The following is a 27,498-nucleotide window of genomic DNA, read 5'->3' as shown; positions in this document are numbered from 1 at the left end:
AATAGAGATTGCATCATCTGTGGATCTGTTGGGGCGGTATGCAATTTGGAGTGGGTCTAGGGTTTCTGGGATAATGGTGTTGATGTGAGCCATGACCAGCCTTTCAAAGCACTTCATGGCTACAGACGTCAGTGCTACGGGTCGGTAGTCATTTAGGCTGGTTATCTTAGTGTCCTTGGGCACGGGGACTATGGTGGTCTGCTTGAAACATGTTGGTATTACAGACTCAGTCAGGGACATGTTGAAAATGTCGGTGAAGACACTTGCCAGTTGGTCAGCACATGCTCGGAGTACAGGTCCTGGTAATCCGTCTGGCCCTGCGGCCTTGTGAATGTTGAGCTGCTTAAAAGTCTTACTCACATTGGCAACGGAGAGCGTGATCACATAGTCATCCGGAACAGCTGGTGCTCTCATGCATGCTTCGGTGTTGCTTGCCTCGAAGCGAGCATAGAAGTGGTTTAACTCATCTGGTAGGCTTGTGTCACTGGGCAGCTCGCAACTGTGCTTCCTTTTGTAGTCTGTAATAGTTTTAAATCGACAGTGTCTCAAATGATTTAGCCTCAGGTAATGGAAGTGATTCTGAGGATAATAATAATAATAATATGCCATTTAGCAGACGCTTTTATCCAAAGCGACTTACAGTCATGCGTGCATACATTTTTGTGTATGGGTGGTCCCGGGGATCGAACCCACTACCTTGGCGTTACAAGCGCCGTGCTCTACCAGCTGAGCTACAGAGGACCCTGTTTCCGTAGGGGCAACTACGGTGGAAAGTCCAAACCAGGTTTCCACCATGCACATTCCGCCTGAATATGCCGATTTGGCTCTCGCCTTCTGTAAAAAGAAGGCGACTCAATTACCACCCCATCGACAGGGGGATTGTGCGATAAACCTCCAGGTAGGATGGCTGTGTATGAATGAAGACTCAACATCTGCACAGCGATAGACCTTGACTGAGTTTTGAATGATTACGCTGACTGAGTTTTGAATGATTACGCTGACTGAGTTTTGAATGATTACGCTGACTGAGTTTTGAATGATTACGCGGACATTTACAGATCACAGATACTCCTTCTTTTTCTGGCATGAAGAAACCATAATGTTGTCTTCACAGCCAGCTTGGTACGCCTCCCTCTGTGACCATCTGTCTCTCTTTTCTCTCTCCCCGTCTTCACTCACACACTTTTGTTATACACATGATTGGTTTATTTGCCAGTTGGTGTCTGGTAATCCTCGGCCACTGTGTGAGAGCTCTCTCTCTCTCTGTGTGTCTCTCTCTCTCTCTCTCTCTCTCTCTCTCTGTGTGTGTCTCTGTCTCTCTCTCTCTCTCTCTCTCTCTGTGTGTCTCTGTCTCTCTCTCTCTCTCTCTCTCTCTCTCTCTCTCTCTCTGTGTCTCTCTCTCTCTCTGTGTCTCTGTCTCTCTCTCTCTCTCTCTCTCTCTCTGTGTCTCTCTCTCTCTCTCTCTCTCTCTCTCTCTCTCTCTCTCTCTGTGTCTCTGTCTCTCTCTCTCTCTCCCTCTCTCTCTCTCTGTGTCTCTCTCTCTCTCTGTGTCTCTGTCTCTCTCTCTCTCTCTCTCTCTCTCTCTCTCTCTCTCTCTCTCTCTCTCTCTCTCTCTCTCTCTCTCTCTCTCTCTCTGTGTCTCTGTGTCTCTGTCTCTCTCTCTCTCTCTCAATCTCTTTCTCTCTCTGTCTCTCTGTCTCTCTCTCTCTCTCTCTCCACATATCCTTCAAGCCCACTTCCTCTCTCGCCATCAGTCTCAGTGGGCAGTGCGGAGGAGAGGCCCAGCATGTGTGTGGCGCGGGTGGCCTGGACTCGGTCCCTGCTGTAACATAAGCCCAGTGCTTTCCACTCCCATAGAAACATATTGATTCTTTCTCTCCATCTGTGAAGCCAGACAGACATTCTCTCTCTATTATCATAGTTGGAAGCTCATAACCTGTGGGAGGGAGGGAGGATGGAGAGGAGGGAGGGAGGGAGGGAGGGAGGGAGGGAGGGAGAGGAGGATGGAGAGGAGGAGGGAGGGAGGGGAGGGAGGGAGGGGAGGGAGAGGGAGGGAGGGAGGAGGGAGGGAGGAGAGGGGAGAGGAGGAGGATGAGAGGAGGGAGGAGGGAGGAGGAGGGAGGGAGGGAGGGAGGGAGGGAGGAGGAGGGAGGGAGGAGGGAGGGAGGGAGGGGGGAGGATGGAGAGGAGGAGGGAGGGAGAGGGAGAGGAGGATGGAGAGGAGGAGGAGGGAGGGAGGGAGGGGGGAGGGAGAGGAGGATGGAGAGGAGGAGGGAGGGAGGGAGGGGAGGGAGGGAGAGAGGGGGGAGAGGAGGAGGGAGGGGGGAGGGAGGAGGGAGGGAGAGAGTGGTTACAATATGGAATGCAATGTCTCATACAGATACTGTAAAGGACAGCGCCCCCTGTTGGTTAGTGCCTGGAGCATCAGGAACAGCAGTCTTCCGGTTATAGACTATGGCGATATTGTCTATATGAATGCAGCTGCCACTGTATTGAAGCCATTGGACACAGTTTATCATAGTGCACTATGCTTTATTAGGGGTGACAGGTTCAGTGTACACATCACTGCATTATGTATCACAAAGTAAGCTGGTCCTCTTTGAAGAACGATGCATTGCACTTTTTGTTTATAAAGCTGCCCAGTGACACAAGCCTACCAGACGAGCTAAACCACTTCTATGCTCGCTTCGAGGCAAGCAACACTGAAGCATGCATGAGAGCACCAGCTGTTCCGGATGACTATGTGATCACGCTCTCCGTAGCCAATGTGAGTAAGACTTTTAAGCAGGTCAAAATTCACAAGGCCGCAGGGCCAGACGGATTACCAGGACGTGTACTCCGAGCATGTGCTAACCAACTGGCAAGTGTTCCCAAAAGTGACAAAAAGTTTAAATCACTTACACAATGACATCATGGGAAGAGAAAGTAGTGATTCAAATCAAACTTTATTGACCTTGCGTCCAGATGTCAAAGGGCATGCAAATACAGGCTTCTGAATCCGAAAGATTTGGTGTATTTTTTTTTTCTTGTTTTTCATCAGTTGGGTACAATTTTCTTACAAAACTACGTGCACCTTAAGTAATCAGTTCTGCAGCGTACAAACCACAAAAATACCAGTTTTACATTATCAAATACTGCACATAGAAAACATTTACAAAGCACAGGTATAAAAGTACAGCTCCTTGTCTTTGCAATCCTTCAAAACCTGCAACGCTTTCCTCTTTCAAACTCAATATTTTAATGTCTCATGGAGTCTAGAAGATGGACTAGACCAGGAAGTAAAAACACTTTATTACCAACACCCCCAATATACCCTTGTCCAATCAGGTGATCCATCGATGAGGTTTTAAGTCCACACTATTGGCCAAAATCCTCATCGATCAATCATTGATCAATCAAGCCACACATTATGCTACCTAGGGATCTACCTTTACATTTGATAGCAGGGCAACTACCTTTGTGTGTGTGTGTGTGTGTGTGTGTGTGTGAATAAGTGTGGCTGCGGCATTTAAATCTATATAATCTAAATTCCAAAAAGATGGATCGAAAAACAAAAGTTCCTGTGACATTTCTCCAACATTTCTGCAACGTTACTGTGTTACATTGCTGCATAATGTGAGAGGAGGGGTTGCTCCCTGGCTGGGGTCATATGAAGGTCATCGTTAAGGGGGGGAAGCTACTGTGGTTTTACAACAAACATGGCTTTTGGGAGATTCTCATTAGTTTTTTGTGACAGACCGTCAGAGGATGAGACAGACAGAATGGCTGCTCAGGAACTTGTGCGGTGACTAACGACGATTTGAAACGTGACTTAATGTTGACAAACGGCGTTTACGGCAGCAGTAGTAAAATTTGCTCTGTGGAGTAAAAAACAAAACAAAAAACGAAATTAAATAATATTCTTATCCTTGCTGAAGGTTGCTACGTTGACAAGCAGATGTAAAGACTGCACACTTTCGTGTGAATTTTTATTTAAAAAAAATTTTGCTCATGGAAAACTTGGGGTTCATCGTAAAATGTTTTTTTTTTGTTCTCAATGCATTTAGTGCTTTGTGAGTCAATGGTGCTAAGCTCTGAAAACAGTTAGTCAATTTGGTCCAATTTGATATGATCCCGCTGAACTAGATGTTATCAGAGTTTGAATTTACACACTGACTAGGGGTACCCTCAAAATAGTGGACTAGTCCAGTGTTTATTTCTTCAACACTGTGGCGGCGCCTACGTTGTCCTGATTTGTGAAAGGAGAGCCCAGCACTCCAGGGTACCCCCCCGCCGTTCAAACTCTGTAGTGATGTTTGTCCTCATGGTAGTGCAATAGAAAACAGTCAGAGGTACTGTACCTAAGGGACCTGAGGCCGGCCCTACTAGTCAAGGCCTTACCGACATAGCTAAGTCCTCTGACACAAGAACATACATTATTATTGCCAGAAGAAGAAACTCTATATCAGTAGGACGGAAGGCTAAATTCATGCTACATTAGATACAATTGTTAATATTTCTTGCAATTTTACAGATTTCCCATGACACATTGCTGAGTATATTTCTAAATTGATTACATCATCATTATCATCAACATATTGTAAATACAATAAATCCTTCAAAAGTAACCATGCGGTAAATATTTTAAGGTTTTTCTAAAGTACAAAAGTGTATTAAATTACAGTTATCAGCTTAATTAATACATCGATTAATTCAGCTTCATTAATACATCGGTTAATTCAGCTTCATTAATAAATCGGTTAATTCAGCTTCATTAATAAATCGGTTAATTCGGGAGAGCCGATATCACCTCAATTCAACATTAAATAAATCAATCAATTTCACAACATCATGTGTCTTATTCATGCCTCGTTTTAAAGGTCAACCATAGAGCCTATTGTTTTAAATAATAACCAAAAGGTAAAGACACAGTATAACAAGGGACTGAACCAATACAGGTGAGTCCGCCTGGAGAAAAAACTGCAATGAAACAGTACCAAACAAAAAGCTACACTCCAATATGGTGTATTGATGAAGAAATACATTCAGTTCAGAAAACTATACATATACAGAGATATTTTTTTTCTTTTTAAAAAACGTGTTTTGTTCAAACTTTCAGCTGTGTACCAGTGCTACAACAGTAGAGCAACATCTCCTAAAGCAAATAAGGCCACTGTAAACTGGACAAGCCCTCATTTATAACGAGAATATAAAGACACATTTCCCATCATCACGTTTCTCAGTGAAGATTCTACAGGAGAGCAAAGCTCGTGGACAGGGTTACATTTCAAGCAACAACAAAAAAAAAAAACTAAACAATGAAATAATTTCTATAGAAACGGCTCGTATTCAACGACGACAGGAGACATCGTCAGCGTATGGGGGATACATTCACAACTTCGCTGTGTAGTATCTTAAAGCTGTGGCCAATGAGACGCAGGAGAACATAACTTGCTCTTCAACATTGACAAAAGCACACGTGCAAATAGTCAATGTACCCCAGTCATTCAACCTCCCTGTTCAGGTGCATCCACGTTCCGTCACATGCCAGCCGTGCACGAGAATACGAGCAAACTACCTGTAATTCCATCCACTTTCTCCCTTTCTGATTGTCAGCCTCTCTTTAGTCTCACTCACACATGCTTCTACTCACTAAATCACTCTCGCCAAACCCTGTGCTGGCAATCCATTTCTGCTTGCATTAAGGCACCAACACTCTCAACCATCCATCCAGCTCCGGGGGTGAAGTTTCCCCTAGGTACAGGTCTAGGATCAGCTTCCCCTTCCTCAATCCTAACCTTAACCATTAGTGGGGGAAATGCAAAAACTGACCCAAGATCAGTGTCTAGGAGCAACTTTACCCTACTCCATCAATCCATCTGGGGATGTGCTAGGGTCATCCTTCTGACAAGGACTCACCCAGCTCCGCTGTCATGACGTCACCCATCCCCTTTCAGCAGAGCTGCTCTACCTGATACATATACTGAAACGCTTTCCTTTACAGTCCTCTTGCTTTACTTTACTTTACTTTACTTTACAGTTCTGGTGCTTTACTTTACATTCCTGTTGCTTTACTTTACAGTCCTGTTGCTTTACTTTACAGTCATGTTGCTTTACTTTACAGTCCTGTAGCTTTACTTTACAGTCCTGTAGCTTTACTTTAACACTCCTGCAGCTTTACTTTACAGTATTGGTGCTTTACTTTACAGTCTTGGTGCTTTACTTTACAGTCCTGTTGATTTACTTTACAGTCATGTAGCTTTACTTTACAGTCCTGTAGCTTTACTTTACAGTCATGTTGCTTTACTTTACAGTCCTGTAGCTTTACTTTACAGTCCTGTTGCTTTACTTTACAGTCATGTTGCTTTACTTTACAGTCCTGTAGCTTTACTTTAACATTCCTGCAGCTTTACTTTACAGTCCTGTAGCTTAACTTTACAGTCATGTTGCTTTACTTTACAGTCATGTTGCTTTACTTTACAGTCCTGTAGCTTTACTTTACAGTCCTGTAGCTTTACTTTACAGTCCTGTAGCTTTACTTTACAGTCATGTTGCTTTACTTTACAGTCATGTTGCTTTACTTTACAGTCCTGTAGCTTTACTTTACAGTCATGTAGCTTTACTTTACAGTCCTGTAGCTTCACTTTACAGTCCTGTAGCTTTACTTTACAGTCCTGTAGCTTTACTTTACAGTCCTGTTGCTTTACTTTACAGCCATGTTGCTTTACTTTACAGTCCTGTTCAAGCCCGTTTTTCTGCATGATACATAATTCAAATAATTTAAAACATTGGTGTTACTGGTACCAAAGAAACCCAACATTATACAATGTAAACTTAAGAACATACCAGGTAAATAGTGGACAGTAAAGCGAACCAACATAACAATACCTGACCAAGTCTGCAAGATTTTCTACGATCAGGAAATTGTGCCACAACTCTAGTGAAGTAGAATTTACAGGTGGCCCAATAACAAATAACTACACATTCTTCAGTAGCTGACATATGACCTTTGACCCTTCTTTCTACCCTTTGACTTAATAAACATCACATAGTTCAAGCTGAAATTGAAAGACAAAATCACACCACTGCTTTACTTTTGGAGAAAGGCAACATGTCAACACTGTCCTGTTCCCTTTTGGCATCAACAATGGCGTACATTTGGAAAACATCTTCAATACTTGTGAAAAAGTATCTTTACATTAGGGTACACATACATGTTCATGCATTCTTCCTCTTTTCAAACTTCAAATTCTCAAGTTCTGTTGTTAACATCGTGTAGCTACTAGCTACTCAATATATACAGTAGTTATGGGACACATAGAACCTCATACAAGTTCCCAAACATGTTAACCACAAAATGTCAATACCTAGTTGTCTTTTCAATAGCTCAATAGGACAAAAGAGCCGGCTGTGAACAGGGTTCTTCTGGTTCTCAGTTAAATTATTTCAATATAAGTTTAGTTTTAATAAATGCTTCTTTTTTTTTTTTTATCTTCCTTCCAACAAACATATTTTTGTTTCTATCAGCAGTCAGTCGCCCATTTTGTTGAAGAAAACTTGTGCAAATACAGAAAAAATAAAAGTTTATACATCATGCCCACAAAAATAGATATAAAGTACATTTAAAACTACTTCATAAACATGACCATATAGCAGTCACTGATTCAGAGAGGAAGTGCTGCAAACATTAAAGGAAATTATTGAATAGCCCTGACTAAATACACCACCGAACACTTCATTTTTTTGTTTCTCAAAATAAAAAATAAATACAAATAATCCAACTGTTATTTTTACGGTAAAGTGCTGACAAAACTGTGTGATTTGATAAGAATTGCAAATGCTGTTCTAGAACAGAGTGTAAAGTGTTCCGGAATGTCTTTAGGTATGTCTCTCTCCACAGCAGGTTCCAATGGCCAGTGTCTACAGAAACACAAATGTACCGTGCAATGCAAAGAGTATGAATAAAATGAGTATAAATATTTGTTGTAATGAAAGTTTGGTCAGTGCAGCCAACTAACAGTGAAACATTAGAAACACTGAGTACGTTTACACGCACACTAATAGTTCGATATTAGACTGATTATGGCAGTAGGCCGAATATGGTATTTAGTCATGTAAACATCGTACTCTGCTCATCTTAATCGGTGTAAGGTCAAAATCGAAGTAAACGTACGCCGATTAATCTTTCAAATTATTAGGACATTTAAACAGCTTCATCTGCAGTTCCAGCAGTGTGTTTGATCTGCGCATCTGCCAGCGCCAGCAGCGCGAGACTCCCTCTTATGTACGAGTGAAGTGAGTTATGAAAAACTCACCAAAAAAAAGTATGCATTTTAGAAATAGTTTTCACATACAGACTTTATATGTCCAAACTCACAATCAAATAGGCTTCCCAAAAAGAACATGGTCCGTGGTCGAATGTTTATTTTGTTTGGTGTTTTTTTTTGTTGCATTTATCAAAGTCCCATCAGGTAGATTGTTTTCAGATCAGTCCATGCAAACACGATTACTAGGGAAATCATTCTTCTTACAAAGCATGTAAACGTTTAAATCGAACTATTATATTAATCGGACTTTTCACAATAATTGTATTCTTGTGTGCATGTAACCGTACTCAATAAGGGCCCGATTCCAACCCGAGTTAAGCGCATGTAAATAGAATGTAATGTATTTCCCTTTATATGAACTGTTCTCTCTATGCTGTATTCTGACCTTGAATTTAAACATGAGAATAGCATGCTATTCGTTCGTGGTGGAGATCAAATAAATGAAGGTGTGTCTACAGATATGCTCTATTCTGACCTTGACTTCATTCCCTCATAATTCCACCACCTTTATGCGCGAGGAAGGTAGCTTAGTGGTTAAGAGCTTTGTGCCAGTAACCGAAAGGTCGCTTGTTCTAATCCCCGAGCCGACTAGGTGAAAAATCTGTTGATGTGCCCTTAAGCAAGGCACTTAAACCCTAATTGCTCCTTTAAGTCACTATGGATAAGAGCGTCTGCCAAATAACTAGAATGTAAATGAAACCATGTGTAAGGTCTAGCGAAAAAGCATAGAAATAACAGTATTCTCCATGAACTGTAATTTACAACTTGATAAGAGTTATTGATAAGAGCTAGGTAAATTAGTAATCCGTTTGGATAAGGGAATTGTAAATATAAATGACACTTGTTTTAGATCTATTTTACCATATAATTGCTGGAGACAAATGTGAAACCAGTCATATGGCAGCAAACAAACATACCAACAAACATCAACTTTCCCACAAGTAAAGTTTATGAAATGCTGTGCCATTATGCAGAATTCACGGGGGGCCAGTATGAAAAATGTATGCACTCACTACCTGTAAATCGCTCTGGATAAGAGCGTCTGCTAAATGACAAAAAAAAAAAAATACATTGTTTAGTTTACCTTCATTTGGTTTAGCCTACATTATCATTCAATTTAATTACACTGTTAGTTCCTTCAGTTGGTATAGCCTACATTATCATTCCATTTGATTACATTGTTGGTTCCCTTCAGTTGGTATATCCTACATTATCATTCCATTTAATTACACTGTTTAGTTTACCTTCATTTGCTTCCTCTGCAAACGCCGTCACGGCCGTGGATCATTAGTAACAGTTGATAATATAAAATAAATATGTTAAATCGGCTAATTAAATCGTTATATAGTGGAGCGCAGACCAAGCAATAACAGTCTGAACCCGACGCATGGTGCAATACTTGGCCGTGTCGTCACACAGTTCCATGGTTGGTGCAGCCAATAGACGAGGGAGTAGCCTACTATGGTACACTGTGCTGCCTATTATAACTCTATGTACACTAATCTTCCAACAGCACCATGGGGTTAAAGAACTGAATGTGGCAACTTTCTGAATGAATCAAACAACAGTTTTCTTTCTTTAGTGCGTAAAGGCTCTCCTAACCAGTTCTTTATGATTAATAAATACTCTCCTAAACCTAGATAATCTACAAGATCAGAGGATTTTAAAAATCGACCAATTGGTGCCGAAACGGAGAAGAATATGCATGTACTTAGATGGCTTTTATTTAATTGATCCCTAATATTCAGAACCCGTTCTCTCAATATATTCTAGTGAGTCTGTCGACAAAATTCTAACTAAAAAAGGTACAGCGTATTTAAAGGGATGATTTAAGATGAATGTACTGATTGAATGAAAACTCCACGAGAAAATCTGTTGGCCAGCAAATTGGAGAGTTTTCAGCGGTTTAATTAAATGTATTCAGAGCGCAAGGTAGTCACACCTGCAGACTGAATAAAGTAAGTCTAAATACCGAATACTGAGAAAGGCGTGGGTAGGAAAGGTGAAAATTCCTAAATTGGAATCGGCCCCTAACAGATTAGAGATTTAAGAAGTAATCTAAGAGACCTGACCAGCGTGTCCAGATTAGATCCATGATGATATGCAAAACTGGTGACCAGGAGAAATGTCCAAGATACAGTATCAGTAAATGAGATCACAATACGTTTTGAGTTTGAGCTTGTACAGGAACTAATCCGATGCCATCTACTGGTTGTACAGGAACGAATCAGATGCCATCTACTGGTTGTACAGGAACGAATAAGATGCCATCTACTGGTTGTACAGGAACGAATCAGATGCCATCTACTGGTTGTACAGGAACTAATCAGATGCCATCTACTGGTTGTACAGGAACTAATCAGATGCCATCTACTGGTTGTTGAAGGTAATTGAGGATACATTATATCTGTGCTGCTGGGGTTTACATTGCTGAGAGAGAGCAGTGACCTCACCACATAACCTCAGGAGTTAAAGGGTAAAGTTCACACAGGTGGTCATCAGTCCCCAATCATCAGACTTAGTCCTATGTGTCTGGGGGGCATCCGTGTGTGTGTGTGTGTGTGTGAGTGTGTGTGTGTGAGTGTGTGTCTTGGGTCGGAGATCCCACCACAGACATCAGAAAGACTTCTTTCCCACCAATGTTTGTTTCCCACTTCCTACTTACGGTCAAAAACAGGAAGTGAAGATAAAAAAACGGAAAACAGGAAATCAAGATGAATTTGATCCAAAAGGTGCTGGTCTGTACAGTAGACATGTTGTGGGGCAGAAGCATAGAGTATCACCTCTGGGATATGAAGTCCAGTGTGGGTCGCACTGACAGGGTCTACAATGAACGACGGCTACAGCCCAGACTACCCAGAAGCCTTTGTGTTGAACGCTCTTGAGGAAGGTTGAGGTCCATTCCTGTGAGGGTCTGTTTGTCAGTTGTTCCTCCCCCTTTCGCACAATGCAGCTTGTTCACGAGGGATGCTGGTAGGTTGGGACTTTGTTCTCCATGGAAACGATGCCCCTCCATCTCCCTAAACTCAGTGTAGAGTGTTACATTCTTCATGTTCTCTACACTGTGACTGATAGCTAAATAAATAAAGTACCATCTATATATCTAATTAGAATCTTAAAGGCAAGCTAAAAATAGCACTTTAAAATGCCTCAATAAGAGTTGCAAGCAAACGTGCAGGATGCAGCCAGTACACACATGAACACAAATATCTATATTAGCTATATAATATCTATATATTTATAAACTCTGGCTTGTGGAAATGATAAGATTTGCGCTGCTACCTCACATAATAGTGATTATGTAAACATCCAAAAAGCCTTTTTTTTTATTCTTTTTTTTATAATGTGACCTTTCTCTCTCCTCTCCAGCATGTGCGTGTGTGTGTGTTTTAAAATATTGAATATTTTTTTGCATTACATCTAAGTCATAGACTCTGCTACATATCCATACTTATATACTGTATAACTAGCACGACTGATAGTAACAATAAAAATTGCTTTGGTTTTTGAAAAATAAAGTTGTTTGTCTTCTTAGTTTGGCATAGAGTTTAAAAACTGTCTTCGGAATGACCCGGAATGACCTGACCCCGGGATGAGAAGTAGTGTCTTGTGCTGCGTCCCAAATGGCTCTCTCCCTTTATAGTGAACCACTTTTACCAGGCTCTGGTCAATAAAGTGAATAGGGTGCCATTTGGGATGTAGCCTCGGAATTCTGGGATCGGGGAATGTGGAACGGGGTTTCCACTCAACCGCCCTGGGATTCTGAGATGGGGCATGGGGCAGGGATTCTGAGATGGGGCATGGGGCAGGGATTCTGAGATGGGGCATGGGGCAGGGATTCTGAGATGGGGCAGGGATTCTGAGATGGGGCAGGGATTCTGAGATGGGGCAGGGGGCAGGGATTCTGAGATGGGGCAGGGGGCAGTGACATTGGGAAGTAAGTAATGCTACTAAAATGCTATGTTATGGTAAATCATGTTATCTTACGTAGTTATGGGGATGGATCTGTGGATCAGCGTGTGTGTGTGTGTGTGTGTGTGTGTGTGTGTGTGGCAGGGGGTTTATGCGTGGGCACGTGTGTATGCAGAAGCCTGCATGTATACACGTCTGACTGCGTTTCTGCGTGTATAACATATCTGCATGATGTGTGTGTGTGTATGTATCCCTTCTTGTGTGTGTGTGTGTGTATGTATCCCTTCTTGTGTGTGTGTGTGTATGTATCCCTTCTTGTGTGTGTGTGTGTGTGTATCCCTTCTTGTGTGTGCGTGCATGTGTGTGTGTGTGTACTGTAGCTATATAGTTCTCTCTGACTAGGTACAGGAGGGGCTGGTGGCGCAGCTCTCCAGTGAGGACTGGGACAGTCGCCGTGTGAGGGGTCCGATGCTGGGGTCAGCCAGAGACGAGGTGGGGAACAGCTTGTACCATCCGCTCACCGTGGCACCAAGGTCCAAGTCATCCAGCATGATCTGAGCCATGCCCATGAAGACCTTGTGGTCCATCCGCCCATAGTCGCCCCACACAATCACCTGGGAGAGAGAGAGAGGGGGTGGGAGAGAGAGAGGTGGGGAGCGAGAGAGAGAGGGTGGGAGAGAGAGAGGTGGGGAGAGAGAGAGAGAGGGTGGGAGAGAGAGAGGTGGGGAGAGAGAGAGAGAGGGTGGGAGAGAGAGGGTGGGAGAGAGAGAAGGTGGGAGAGAGAGAGGTGGGAGAGAGAGAGAGAGAAGTGGGGAGAGAGAGAGAGAGGGTGGGAGAGAGAGAAGTGGGACGGGAAATGAAGTCAACGCTTTGATTAGCTAACCATCCAAAAAATGGTATCGCTGCTAGAGATGCAATAAAATTAAGTATTTAAAATACAAATTTGGAGGAGAAGAAAAATGTGTTTTTCTGGCCACGCAAGACGAACATATGGGGTTCTCGAACCACAAATCCTATTTCTACCACTTATAGATTGCTATATATAGCTAGGTATTTACCTGTAGGACTTTGGCCTGAGGACTCTCTTCAAACAGCAAGGCCTGTTGGTAGGCGGGGTCTAGAGTCTTCTTCATCACTCTGGTCTTCTTCTTAGCCAGACACGCCCCGTTCTCCAACACATACACCTTTACGTAGGTCGCTGCAGGAAATTAATAATGAAGATATTTCAATTCAAATTACCTCTGTGACTGGTCAGGATGAACAATAAAGTTGTTTCTATTCAAATCTACCCTGTGACTAGCCAGTGTACAAGAAATTAACAATACAATTATTTCAATTCAAATTAGAAATAAAAGCTGGGGATTTTAACAAAGCAGATTTGAGAAAAACGCTACCGAAGTTCTATCAACACATTGCCTGTAGTACTCGCGCTTCAAAAACTCTCCATCACTGTTACTCCACCTTCCAGGACGGCTACAAGGCCCTCCCCCGGCCTCCTTTCGGCAAATCAGATCACGACTCCATTCTACCCCTCCCTTCCTATAGGAAGAAACTCAAACAGGAAGTACCCGTGCTAAGGTCTATTCAACGCTGGTCTGACCAATCGGAATCCATGCTTCAATATTGTTTTGATCACGCGGACTGGGATATGTTCCCGGGTTGCATTGACGTATACACGGACACGGTGACTGAGTTCATCAGGAAGTGTAGGGGATGTTGTTCCAACTGTGACTATTAAAACCTACCCAAACCAAAAACCATGGATAGATTGCAACATTCGCGCAAAACTGAAAGTGCGAACCATCGCATTTAACCACGGCAAGGTTACTGGGAATATGGTCTAATACAAACGGTGTAGTTATTCCCTCCGTAAGGCAATCAAACAGGCAAAACGTCAGTACAGAGACAAAATGGAGTCGCAATTCAACGGCTCAGACATGAGACGTATGTAGCAGGGACTCCAGACAATCACGGATTACAAAGGGAAAACCAGCCACGTCGCGGACACCGATGTCTTGCTTCTGGACAAGCTAAACACCTTCTTCACCCGCTTTGAGGATAACACAGTGCCACCGACGCGGCCCGCTCCCAAGGACTGTGGGCTCTCGTTCTCTGTGGCCCACGTGAGTAAGACATTTAAGCGTGTTAACCCTCGCAAGGCTGCCGGCCCAGACGGCATCCCTAGCCGCGTCCTCAGAGCATGCGCAGACCAGCTGGCTGGTGTGTTTACGGACATATTCAATTTCTCCCTTTCCCAGTCTGCTGTCCCCACATGCTTCGAGATGGCCACCATTGTTCTTGTACCCAAGAACGCAAACGTAACTGAACTAAGTGACTATCACTCCGTAGCACTCTCTTCTGTCATTATGAAGTGCTTTGAGAGGCTAGTTAAGGATCATATTACCTCCACCTTACCTGACACCCTAAACCCACTTCAATTTGCATACCGCCCCAATAGATCCACAGATGATGCAATTGCCATCACACTGCACACTTCCCTATCCCATCTGGACAAGAGGAATACCTATGTAAGAATGCAGTTCATTGACTATAGCTCAGCATTCAACACCATAGTACCCTCCAAGCTCAGCTGGGTCTGAACCCCGCCCTGTGCAACAGGGTCCTGGACTTCCTGACGGGCCACCCTAGGTGGTGAAGGTAGGAAACAACACATCCACTACACTGATCCTCAACACTGGGGCCCCAAAAGGGTGCGTGCTCAGCCCCATCCTATACTCCCTGTTCACCCATGACTGCGTGGCCACACACGCCTCCAACTCTATCAAGTTTGCAGACGACACAACAGTAGTAGGCCTGATTACCAAAAATGACGAGACAGCCTACAGGGAGGAGGTGAAGGCTCTGGCGGAGTGGTGCCAGGAAAATAACCTCTCCCTCAACGTCAACAAAACGAATGAGCTGATCATGGACTTCAGGAAACAGCCCCTATCCACATCGACGGGACTGCAGTGGAGAAGGTGAAAAGCTTCAAGTTCCTCGGCGTACACATCACTGACAATCTGAAATGGTCCACCCACACAGACAGTGTGGTGAAGAAGGTGCAACAGCGCCTCTTCAACCTCAGGAGGCTGAAGAAATTTGGCTTGGCCCCTAAGACCCTCACAAACTTTTACAGATGCACAATTGAGAGCATCCTGTCGGGATGTATCACCGCCTGGTATGGCAACTGCACCGCCCGCAACCGCAGGGATCTCAAGAGGGTGGTGCGGTCTGCCGAACGCATCACAGGGGGCACACTGCCTGCCCTCCAGGACACCAAATCAAATCACATTTTATTTTAATCACATGCGCCGAATACCTTACCGTGAAATGCTTACTAGATAATAAACAGTGAGTAGCAGCAGTGTAAAGACAAAAAGGGGGGGGCATTTCATTAATTGTTCAGCAGTCTTATGGCTTGGGGGTAGAAGCTGTTAAGGAGCCGTTTGGACCTAGACTTGGCGCTCCGGTATCGCTTGCTGTGTGGTAGCAGAGAGAACAGTCTGTGACTTGGGTGACTGAAGTCTTTGACAATATTTTGGGCCTTCCTCTGACACTGCCTAGTATATAGGTCCTGGATGGCAGGAAGCTTGGCCCCATTGATGTACTGGGCTGTACGCACTACCTTCTGTTGCGCCTTACGGTCGGATGCCGAGCAGTTGCCATACCAGGCGGTGATGCAACCGGTCAGGATGCTCTCGATGGTGCAGCTGTATAACTTTTTGAGGATTTGGGACCCATGCCAAATCTTTTCAGTCTCCTGAGGGGGAAAAGGCATTGTCGTGCCCTCTTCACGACTTTCTTGGAGTGTTTGGAGCATGATAGTTCCTTCGTGATGTGGACACCAAGGAACTTGAAACTCTCGACCCACTCCACTACAGCCCCGTCGATGTGAATGGGGGCAGGTTCAGCCCTCCTTTTCCTGTAGCCCACGATCATCTCCTTTGCCTTGCTCGCGTTGAGGGAGAGGTTGTTGTCCTGGCACCAAACTGTCAGGTCTCTGACCTCCTCCTTATAGGCTGTCTCATCGTTGTCGGTGATCAGGCCTACCACCGTTGTGTCATAAGCAAACATAATAATGGTGTTGGAGTCGTGCTTGGCCACGCAGTCGTGGGTGAACAGGGAGTACAGGAGGGGACTAAGCACGCACCACTGAGGGGCCCCCGTGTTGAGGATCAGTGTGGCAGATGTGTTGTTGCCTACCCTTACCACTTGGGGGCAGCCAGTCAGGAAGTCCATGATCCAGTTGCAGAGGGAGGTGTTTAGTCCCAGGGTCCTTAGCTTAGTGATGAGCTTTGAGGGCACTATGGTGATGAACACTAAGCTGTAGTCAATGAATAGCATTCTCACGTAGGTGTTCCTTTTGTCCAGGTGGGAAAGGGCAGTGTGGAGAGCGATTGAGATTGCGTAATATGTGGATCTGTTGGGGCGGTATGCAAATTGGAGTGGGTCTAGGGTTTCCGGGAAGATGGTGTTGATGTGAGCCATGACCAGCCTTTCAAAGCACTTCATGGCTACCGACGTGAGTGCTACGGGGTGGTAGTCATTTAGGCAGGTTACCTTCACTTTCTTGGGCACAGGAACTATGGTGGTCTGCTTGAAACATTTAGGTATTACAGACTCAGTCAGGGAGAGGTTGAAAATGTCAGTGAAGACACTTGCCAGTTGGTCTGCACATGGTCTGAGTACACATCCTGGTAATCCGTCTGGCCCCGCGGCCTTGTGAATGTTGACCTGTTTAAAGGTCTTGCTCACATCGGCTACAGAGAGCGTGATCACACAGTCGTTCGGAACAGCTGGTGCTCTCATGCATGCTTCAGTGTTGCTTGCCTGGAAGCGAGCATAAAAGGCATTTAGCCCACCTGGTAGGCTCGCGTCACTGGGCAGCTCGTGGCTGGGTTTCCCTTTGTAGTCCATAATAGTTTTCAAGCCCTGCCACATCCGACGAGCATCAGAGCCGGTGTAGTAGGATTCAATCTTAGTCCTGTATTGAAGCTTTGCCTGTTTGTTGGTTCGTCTGAGGGCATGAACACCTACAGCACCCGATGTCACAGGAAGGTCAAAAAGATAATCAAGGACATCAACCACCCGAGCCACGGCCTGTTCACCCCGCTATCATCCAGAAGGCGAGGTCAGTACAGTTGCATCAAAGCTGGGACCGAGAGACTATCTCTAGGCCATCAGACTGTTAAATAGCCATCACTAGCCAGCTATCACCTGGTTACTCAACCCTGCACCTTAGAGGCTGCTGCCCCATATACATAGACATGGAATCACTGGTCACTTTAATAATGGAACACTAGTCACTTTAATAATGTTTACATACTGCTTTACTCATTTCATATGTATATACTGTATTCTATTCTACTGTATTTAGTCAATGCCACTCCGACATTGCTCGTCCTAATATTTATATATTTCTTAATTCCATTCTTTTACTTTTAGATTTGTGTGTATTGTTGTGAATTGTTAGATACTACTGCACTGTTGGAGCTAGGAACACAAGTATTTCACTACACCCGCAATAACATCTGCTAAATATGTGTATGTGACCAATAAAATTTGATTTGATTTATAATATGCCATTTAGCAGAAGCTTTTATCCAAAGCGACTTACAGTCATGTGCACATACATCTTTACGTATGGGTGGTCCCGGGGATCGAACCCACTACCCTGGCGTTACAAGCGCCATGCTCTACCAATTGAGCTACAGAGGACCACCCAACAATACAAACCTACAGAACGCAATTGTTCATCCCAGATTTGACCTGGGATGAACAATTGCGTTCTGTAGCTTTGTATTGTACCTGGGATAAACAATAAAGTTGTGTAGGTTTGTATTGTACCTGGGACAAACAATAAAGTTATATAGGTTTGTATTGTACCTGGGATGAATAAATGAACAATAAAGTTCTGTAGTTTTCTATTGTACCTGGGATGTTCTTTGACCCTGGTTTAGGGGTCAGTCCTCTGGCCTGGTTGACCTCCACCTCTAGCTGGCCTCCTCTGTCCACCATACCCACATGGATGTCACCTTGAGGAGGAAAACACACACGTTACACACACACGTTACACACACACTTTACACACACTCCTCATGTTTAGGGGCAGATGATTTTACTTAGCATGAAACCTGGCCAGGAAAAGCTCTGGGCCAAGTTATAGGCCAGAACTGGGACCCCTTTCTCCAGGTCAGGTCGCATTCTGGCCCTATTATGATATCTGATCAGAAAGTGCAGTTTCCAGTGTGCAGTATCGGTGTTGACCAGCAGGAGGCGACAGAACGCGTCTAGTCTGTTATAACATCTGTTCCACTGTTTTGGCATAGATTACAAATATTTATTTTACTTTTAATTCATTAAAGAAAACACATCTGGTATCTAATCTAATGTGGAGCCATCCCCATATTCATACACCGTCTGGTATCTAATGTGGAGCCATCCTCATATTCATACACCGTCTGGTATCTAATGTGGAGCCATCCCCATATTCATACACCGTCTGGTATCTAATGTGGAGCCATCCCCATATTCATACACCATCTGGTATCTAATGTGGAGCCATCCCCATATTCATACACCGTCTGGTATCTAATGTGGAGCCATCCCCATATTCATACACCGTCTGGTATCTAATGTGGAGCCATCCCCATATTCATACACCGTCTGGTATCTAATGTGGAGCCATCCCCATATTCATACACCATTTGGTATATTTAGATCAGCAAACACTGAAGGGGGAGGAGCTATACAGTGCATTAGGAAAGTATTCATACCCCTTTACTTTTTCCACATTTTGTTACGTTACAGCCTTATTCTAAAATTGATTAAATTAATTGAATTAATACACTCAATAACCCATAATGACAAAGCGAAAACAGGTTTTTAGAATGTTTATATATATATATATATATATATTTTTTTTAAATATATATATATATATTTAAACAGTGGCCTCCATCATTCTTAAATGGAAGAAGTTTGGAACCACCAAGACTCTTCCTAGAGTTGGCCGCCCGGCCAAACTGAGCAATCGGGGGAGAAGGGCCTTTGTCAGGGAGGTGACCAAGAACCCAATGGTCACTCTGACAGAGCTCTAGAGTTCCTCTGTGGAGATGGAAGAACATTCCAGAAGGACAACCATCGCTGTAGCACTCCACCAATCAGGCCTTTGTGGTAGAGTGGCCAGACGGAAGCCACTCCTCAGTAAAAGGCACATGACAGCCCGCTTGGAGTTTGCCAAAAGGCACCTAAAGGACTCTCAGACCATGAGAAACAAGATTCTCTGGTCTGATGAAACCAAGATTGAACTCTTTGGCCTGAATGCCAAGCGTCACGTCTGGAGGAAACCTGGCACCATCTCTACGGTGAAGCATGGTGGTGGCAGCATCATGCTGTGGGGATGTTTTTCAGCGGCAGGCACTGGGAGACTAGTCAGGATCAAGGGAAAGATGAACAGAGCAAAGTACAGAGAGATCCTTGATGAAAACCTGCTGCAGAGCGCTCAGGACCTCAGACTGGGGCGAAGGTTCACTTCCAACAGGACAACAACCCAAAGCACACAGCCAAGACAACGCAGGAGTGGCTTTGGGACAAGTCTCTAAACGTCCTTGAGTTGCCCAGCCAGAACCCGGACTTGAACCCGATTGAACATCTCTGGAGAGACCTGAAAATAGCAGTGCAGCGACGGTCCCCGTCCAACCTGACAGAGCTTGAGAGGACTTGCAGAGAAGAATGGGAGAAACTCCCCAAATACAGGTGTGCCAAGCTTGTAGCGTCATACCCAAGAAGACTCAAGCCTGTAATCACTGCAAAGGTGCTTCAACAAAGTACTGAGTAAAGGGTCAGAATACTTAAGTATATGTGATATTTAAGTTTTTATTTGTAATAAATTAGCAAAAAAATTACAAATCTGTTTTTGCTTTGTCATTATGGGGTATTGTGTGTAGATTGATGAGGAAAAAAACGATTTAATCAATTTTTGAATAAGGCTGTAACGTAACAAAACGTGGAAAAAGTCAAGGGGTCTGAATACTTTCCGATTGCACTGTATACGCTATAGTAAAGGCATAATGGCATTTATTATATTATCATATCAAAGAAGCTGTTTTCAGACAGAGACTCCAATGATCTGACATACCCATGGAGGGCGTGGCTAGTGTTTGTCGGCCTACGATCTGGGCGGGGCCTAGTCCATCCAGGAAGTCACTAAACTGGCTCTCTGGACCCATTCGAGTGGGGGGGAAGATAAACCTAGAGAGGGAGAGAGGGAGAGAACGAACAAGTGATGGTTAGATGGTAGCAGGAGACGGTGAGGGCTACAGCATGGACTGAACCATAGCTCCAGTGGTGCAGAGGTGGGCCGTTGGGTACAGGCAGTACAACGCTCACATACAACAGTTACACAACTAGTAGTATATTAGTAACATACAGTACCAGTCAAAAGTTTGGACACACCTACTCATTCAAGGGTTTTTCTTTATTTTTACTATTTTCTACATTTTGTAGAATAATAGTGAAGACATCAAACTATGAAATAACACATATGGAATCATGTAGTAACCAAAAAAGTGTTAAACAAATCAAAATATATTTTATATTTGAGATTCTTCAAAGTAGCCACCCTTTGCCTTGATGACAGTTTGCACACTCTTGGCATTCTCTCAACCAGCTTCATGAGGAAAGCTTTGGAAGGAGTTCCCACATATGCTGAGCACTTGTTGGCTGCTTTTCCTTCACTCTGCGGTCTGACTCATCCCAAACCATCTCAATTGGGTTGAGGTCGGGGGATTGTGGAGGCCAGGTCATCTGATGCAGCACTCCATCACTCTCCTTCTTGGTCAAACGACAGTCATTGTTCTGTTGAAAAACAAATGATAGTCCCACTAAGCCCAAACCAGATGGGATGGCATATCGCTGCAGAATGCTGTGGTAGCCATGCTGGTTAAGTGTGCCTTGAATTCTAAATAAATCACAGACAGTGTCACCACCAAAGCACCCCCACACCATAACACCTCCTCATCCATGCTTCAAGGTGGGAACCACACATGCGGAGATCATCCGTTCATCCATACCGCGTCTCACAAAGACATGGTGGTTGGAACCAAAAATCTCCAATTTGGACCAGACAGAAGGACACATTTCCACCGGTCTAATGTCCATTGCTTGTATTTCTTGGCCCAAGCAGGTTCCTTCTTCTTATTGGTGTCCTTTAGTAGGGATTTATTTGCAGCAATTCGACCATGAAGGCCTGATTCACACAGTCCCCTCTGAACAGTTGATGTTGAGATGTGTCTGTGACTTGAACTCTGTGAAGCATTTATTGCTGGTTGAGAGAATGCCAAGAGTGTGCAAAGCTGTCATCAAGGCAAAGGGTGGATATTTGAAGAATCTCAAATATAAAATATATTTAGATTTGTTTAACACTTTTTTGGTTACTACATGATTCCATATGTGTTATTTCATTGTTTTGATGTCTTCACTATTATTCTACAATGTAAAAATAAAGAAAAACCCTTGAATGAGTAGGTGTGTCCAAACTTTTAACTCTTGGTGTACGTTCTGTCTGCGTTGTTGGAGTTGGTGATGCAGTCGATGGACTCCTTGCTGCTATAGTATACTGTACTGTTATATAGTATAATGTAGTATAGTGTAGTATTAAGGTAGTATTTTGTAACGTACATTCCGTCAAAGCTGTTAAGAGTTGGTGCTGGATGGATAGATGGATGGTAATATAATGATAGATGGATGGTAATATAATGATAGATGGATGGTAATATAATGATAGATGGATGGTAATATAATGATAGATGGATGGTAATATAATGATAGTATGGATGGTAATATAATGATAGATGGATGGTAATATAATGATAGATGGATGGTAATATAATGATAGATGGATGGTAATATAATGATAGTATGGATGGTAATATAATGATAGTATGGATGGTAATATAATGATAGATGGATGGTAATATAATGATAGTATGGATGGTAATATAATGATAGTATGGATGGTAATATAATGATAGATGGATGGTAATATAATGATAGATGGATGGTAATATAATGATAGTATGGATGGTAATATAATGATAGATGGATGGTAATATAATGATAGATGGATGGTAATATAATGATAGATGGATGGTAATATAATGATAGATGGATGGTAATATAATGATAGTATGGATGGTAATATAATGATAGATGGATGGTAATATATAATGATAGATGGATGGTAATATAATGATAGATGGATGGTAATATAATGATAGATAGATGGTAATATAATGATAGATGGATGGTAATATAATGATAGATAGATGGTAATATAATGATAGATGGATGGTAATATAATGATAGATGGATGGTAATATAATGATAGATGGATGGTAATATAATGATAGATGGATGGTAATATAATGATAGTATGGATGGTAATATAATGATAGATGGATGGTAATATAATGATAGATGGATGGTAATATAATGATAGATGGATGGTAATATAATGATAGATGGATGGTAATATAGTGATAGATGGATGGTAATATAATGATAGATGGATGGTAATATAATGATAGATGGATGGTAATATAATGATAGATGGATGGTAATATAATGATAGATGGATGGTAATATAATGATAGATGGATGGTAATATAATGATAGATGGATGGTAATATAATGATAGATGGATGGTAATATAATGATAGATGGATGGTAATATTAATGTGTAACATACGTTCCGTCGGAGCTGTTGGAGTTGGTGCTGCCGTCGGTGGACTCCTTGCTGCCCTGTCGCGTGACTCGGTTCCTCATCTCCACGGCGATGCCCGTCTCCGTGCTCCGTCTGATCGTGCTGCGCAGCTTCTTCGCTCGTTCTTCTGTAAATAAGAGGTCAGGGGTCAGAGGTTAAAGGTTAAGGGGTTAAAGGTTAAGGGGTTAAAGGTTAAGGGGTTAAAGGTTAAGGGGTTAAAGGTTAAGGGGTTAAAGGACCGCCTCAAGACCATTCTGAAGACTTCTGGTATCTAGTATCGAAGGACTGTATCGGACAACAACGAGTCAAGGTTTAAAGGTGCACTATACAGAAATCGCTCCGCCATTTCATGGTTGATAAAATACGAATAGTTAACCTAATTTCAGTTTATGTGACAAAACAAGCATAGAGAATGTAGAGAATCATTGAACCGTCTAAAACACTGTGAAATATATTTTAAATAACCAAAAAATATTGTAGTTTTAGCTGTTTGAAGCTGGTGTACGAAACTGAAAGTAAAAGATGCAAAAACAAAAATTAAGCACGGGAAGCATAGAAATAGCGCACATAGATCAGATCTACCACTTCTTAGACTCACTTTCAATGCGAATAACATATCTATAACTCACAGTTCTATATGAAATTGGTTGGGTTGCCCAAAAAGTTACATATTGCAGCTTTAAAGAATGTCAAATAAGCCAACGGCAGCAGTGTTTAAATGGAAAACCTGTGCTGTTCCCTTAAAATGTTTATTATTTCTTCAACTTAAATTACACACATAAACACTCATAAACATCCCACAATTCTTCCGTTAAGTGATAACAAACCATTGTGTGTGTTGATTCTGTATCTAATTGTAGCCTTACTTTCTGCCTCGGTTGTAGGTCACACAGATCCAGAGATTATTAGCGGTATTAGGGAGACATACCGACACACGCACACACACGCACAGACACACACACACACACGCACACGCGCACGCGCACGCACGCGCACGCACACGCACACGCACACGCACGCACACACACACACACACACACACACACACACACACACACACACACACACACAGTAGTACTGTTGACACGGTGACGCGATAACACAGTTAGTTTAGAAGGGTCAAGGGTCACTCAAGCATTCACACTAGTTCCCCATCAGTTCCACCAGAGGCCGGTCGTCTACACTCACACTAGTTCCCCATCAGTTCCACCAGAGGCCGGTCGTCTACACTCACACTAGTTCCCCATCAGTTCCACCCAGAGAGCCGGTCGTCTACACTCACACTAGTTCCCCATCAGTTCCACCAGAGGCCGTCGTCTACACTCACACTAGTTCCCCATCAGTTCCACCAGAGGCCGGTCGTCTACACTCACACTAGTTCCCCATCAGTTCCACCAGAGGCCGGTCGTCTACACTCACACTAGTTCCCCATCAGTTCCACCAGAGGCCGGTCGTCTACATTCACACTAGTTCCCCATCAGTTCCACCAGAGGCCGGTCGTCTACACTCACACTAGTTCCCCATCAGTTCCACGAGAGGCCGGTCGTCTACACTCACACTAGTTCCCCATCAGTTCCACCAGAGCCGGTCGTCTACACTCACACTAGTTCCCCCATCAGTTCCACCAGAGGCCGGTCGTCTACACTCACACTAGTTCCCCATCAGTTCCACCAGAGGCCGGTCGTCTACACTCACACTAGTTCCCCCATCAGTTCCACCAGAGGCCGGTCGTCTGCATTCACACTAGTTCCCCATCAGTTCCACCAGAGGCCGGTCGTCTACACTCACACTAGTTCCCCATCAGTTCCACCAAGAGGCCGGTCGTCTACACTCCACACTAGTTCCCCATCAGTTCCACCAGAGGCCGGTCGTCTACATTCACACTAGTTCCCCATCAGTTCCACCAGAGGCCGGTCGTCTACACTCACACTAGTTCCCCATCAGTTCCACCAGAGGCCGGTCGTCTGCATTCACACTAGTTCCCCATCAGTTCCACCAGAGGCCGGTCGTCTACACTCACACTAGTTCCCCATCAGTTCCACCAGAGGCCGGTCGTCTACACTCACACTAGTTCCCCATCAGTTCCACCAGAGGCCGGCCGTCTACATTCACACTAGTTCCCCATCAGTTCCACCAGAGCCGGTCGTCTACACTCACACTAGTTCCCCATCAGTTCCACCAGAGGCCGGTCGTCTACATTCACACTAGTTCCCCATCAGTTCCACCCAGGCGGTCGTCTACACTCACACTAGTTCCCCATCAGTTCCACCAGAGGCGGTCGTCTACACTCACACTAGTTCCCCATCAGTTCCACCAGAGGCCGGTCGTCTGCATTCACACTAGTTCCCCATCAGTTCCACCAGAGGCGGTCGTCTACACTCACACTAGTTCCCCATCAGTTCCACCAGAGGCCGGTCGTCTACACTCACACTAGTTCCCCCATCAGTTCCACCCAGAGGCCGACCGTCTACACTCACACTAGTTCCCCATCAGTTCCACCAGAGGCCGGTCGTCTACACTCACACTAGTTCCCCATCAGTTCCACCAGAGGCCGGCCGTCTACATTCACACTAGTTCCCCATCAGTTCCACCAGAGGCCGGTCGTCTACACTCACACTAGTTCCCCATCAGTTCCACCAGAGGCCGGTCGTCTACACTCACACTAGTTCCCCATCAGTTCCACCAGAGGCCGGTCGTCTACACGCACACTAGTTCCCCATCAGTTCCACCAGAGGCCGGTCGTCTGCATTCACACTAGTTCCCCATCAGTTCCACCAGAGGCCGGTCGTCTACATTCACACTAGTTCCCCATCAGTTCCACCAGAGGCCGGTCGTCTACACTCACACTAGTTCCCCATCAGTTCCACCAGAGGCCGGTCGTCTGCATTCACACTAGTTCCCCATCAGTTCCACCAGAGGCCGGTCGTCTACATTCACACTAGTTCCCCATCAGTTCCACCAGAGGCCGGTCGTCTACATTCACACTAGTTCCCCATCAGTTCCACCCAGAGGCCGGTCGTCTACATTCACACTAGTTCCCATCAGTTCCACCAGAGGCCGGTCGTCTACATTCACACTAGTTCCCCATCAGTTCCACCAGAGGCCGGTCGTCTACATTCACACTAGTTCCCCATCAGTTCCACCAGAGGCCGGTCGTCTACATTCACACTAGTTCCCCATCAGTTCCACCAGAGGCCGGTCGTCTACATTCACACTAGTTCCCCATCAGTTCCACCAGAGGCCGGTCGTCTACATTCACACTAGTTCCCCATCAGTTCCACCAGAGGCCGGTCGTCTACATTCACACTAGTTCCCCATCAGTTCCACCAGAGGCCGGTCGTCTACATTCCCACTAGTTCCCCATCAGTTCCACCCAGAGGCCGGTCGTCTACATTCACACTAGTTCCCCATCAGTTCCACCAGAGGCCGGTCGTCTACATTCACACTAGTTCCCCATCAGTTCCACCAGAGGCCGGTCGTCTACATTCACACTAGTTCCCCATCAGTTCCACCAGAGGCCGGTCGTCTACATTCACACTAGTTCCCCATCAGTTCCACCAGAGGCCGGTCGTCTACATTCACACTCTCTCAATTATCTTTCTCACCAAATCTCTCTCTTGCTTTATTCTCTCTTTATCATCTCTCTCCATCTCTCTCCATCTCTCTCCATCTCCCCCTCTCCCTCTATCTCTCTCCATCTCTCTCCATCTCTCTCCATCTCTCTCCATCTCTCTCCATCTCCCCCTCTCCCTCTATCTCTCTCCATCTCTCTCCATCTCCCTCCATCTCTCTCCATCTCTCTCCATCTCTCTCCATCTCTCTCCATCTCCCCCTCTCCCTCTATCTCACGTACACACACACAGTAGTGCAGTTTTTTACAATTACTTTGGCACTAATTTCAGAACCTTGACATCATTTTTCAAAACTCTAGACACAAAACTCAAAACGGTCATCACTTGTAACACAGGCTGTCCAATGTTCAAAACATTGCATTGTGCATTCATATATTTAAAGAAATCTTGCACTTGCACAATCATTGGTTCAAAAAACAAATGTATTGTGAAATACTAATGAAACGTTAATTTAGATCACCCACACACAAGCAACTGATAGTTTCACTGTGTCATTGTTCGTACAATCATTAAATATTGTAGTACAAAATAGGTGATACATGTTTCATTATGGTACTACATGTAAATACATCCCTGTAAAAGTACTGCAGTAGTAGAGAGAATACTACAGACACTGTGGAATCATTGAACAAAATCTGAAATATATTGATGAAAAACAATACAGTACTGTAAAACATCAAATGCAGTGTTGCTCAACTTGCTTGCTTGTGCTGTAAAAAGCAAAACATAGGAGTGATTACTGTACTTCTACATTTTCATCTACTCTGTCTTGTGGATTTGGCCACAGGTTCTCATCTACATCACAATGGATGTTTTCATTAGCCAAACATCTTGGAAAAAACCTTCGGCCATGGCGAATCCAGGCCTGACACTGGTCTGCCGT

The 27,498-nt window shown here is 44.1% G+C and overlaps 1 protein-coding gene across 1 annotated transcript in view; it reads right to left on the bottom strand.

The window, feature by feature from the left end:
- Positions 1–12,523: 12,523 nt before the first annotated feature.
- The window catches only part of LOC121557190 (regulating synaptic membrane exocytosis protein 3-like), a 123,351-nt gene continuing 108,376 nt past the window's right edge, over positions 12,524–27,498 (bottom strand). The window contains exons 3-7 of the mRNA XM_041871027.2: positions 22,969–23,110; positions 20,359–20,471; positions 18,152–18,253; positions 13,277–13,416; positions 12,524–12,832 (exon numbers count right to left, since the gene is read on the bottom strand). Of these exons, the coding sequence (XP_041726961.2) occupies positions 12,617–12,832; positions 13,277–13,416; positions 18,152–18,253; positions 20,359–20,471; positions 22,969–23,110 (713 nt within the window). The 3' untranslated portion in view covers positions 12,524–12,616. The remainder of the gene's footprint in view (positions 12,833–13,276; positions 13,417–18,151; positions 18,254–20,358; positions 20,472–22,968; positions 23,111–27,498) is intronic.

This window comes from Coregonus clupeaformis, chromosome 24, assembly GCF_020615455.1.
Source record: "Coregonus clupeaformis isolate EN_2021a chromosome 24, ASM2061545v1, whole genome shotgun sequence".
NCBI classification, from domain to species: Eukaryota; Metazoa; Chordata; class Actinopteri; order Salmoniformes; family Salmonidae; genus Coregonus; species Coregonus clupeaformis.
The sequence above is the reverse complement of the archived record's forward strand: the minus strand, read 5'-3'. Positions and strand labels throughout refer to the sequence as shown.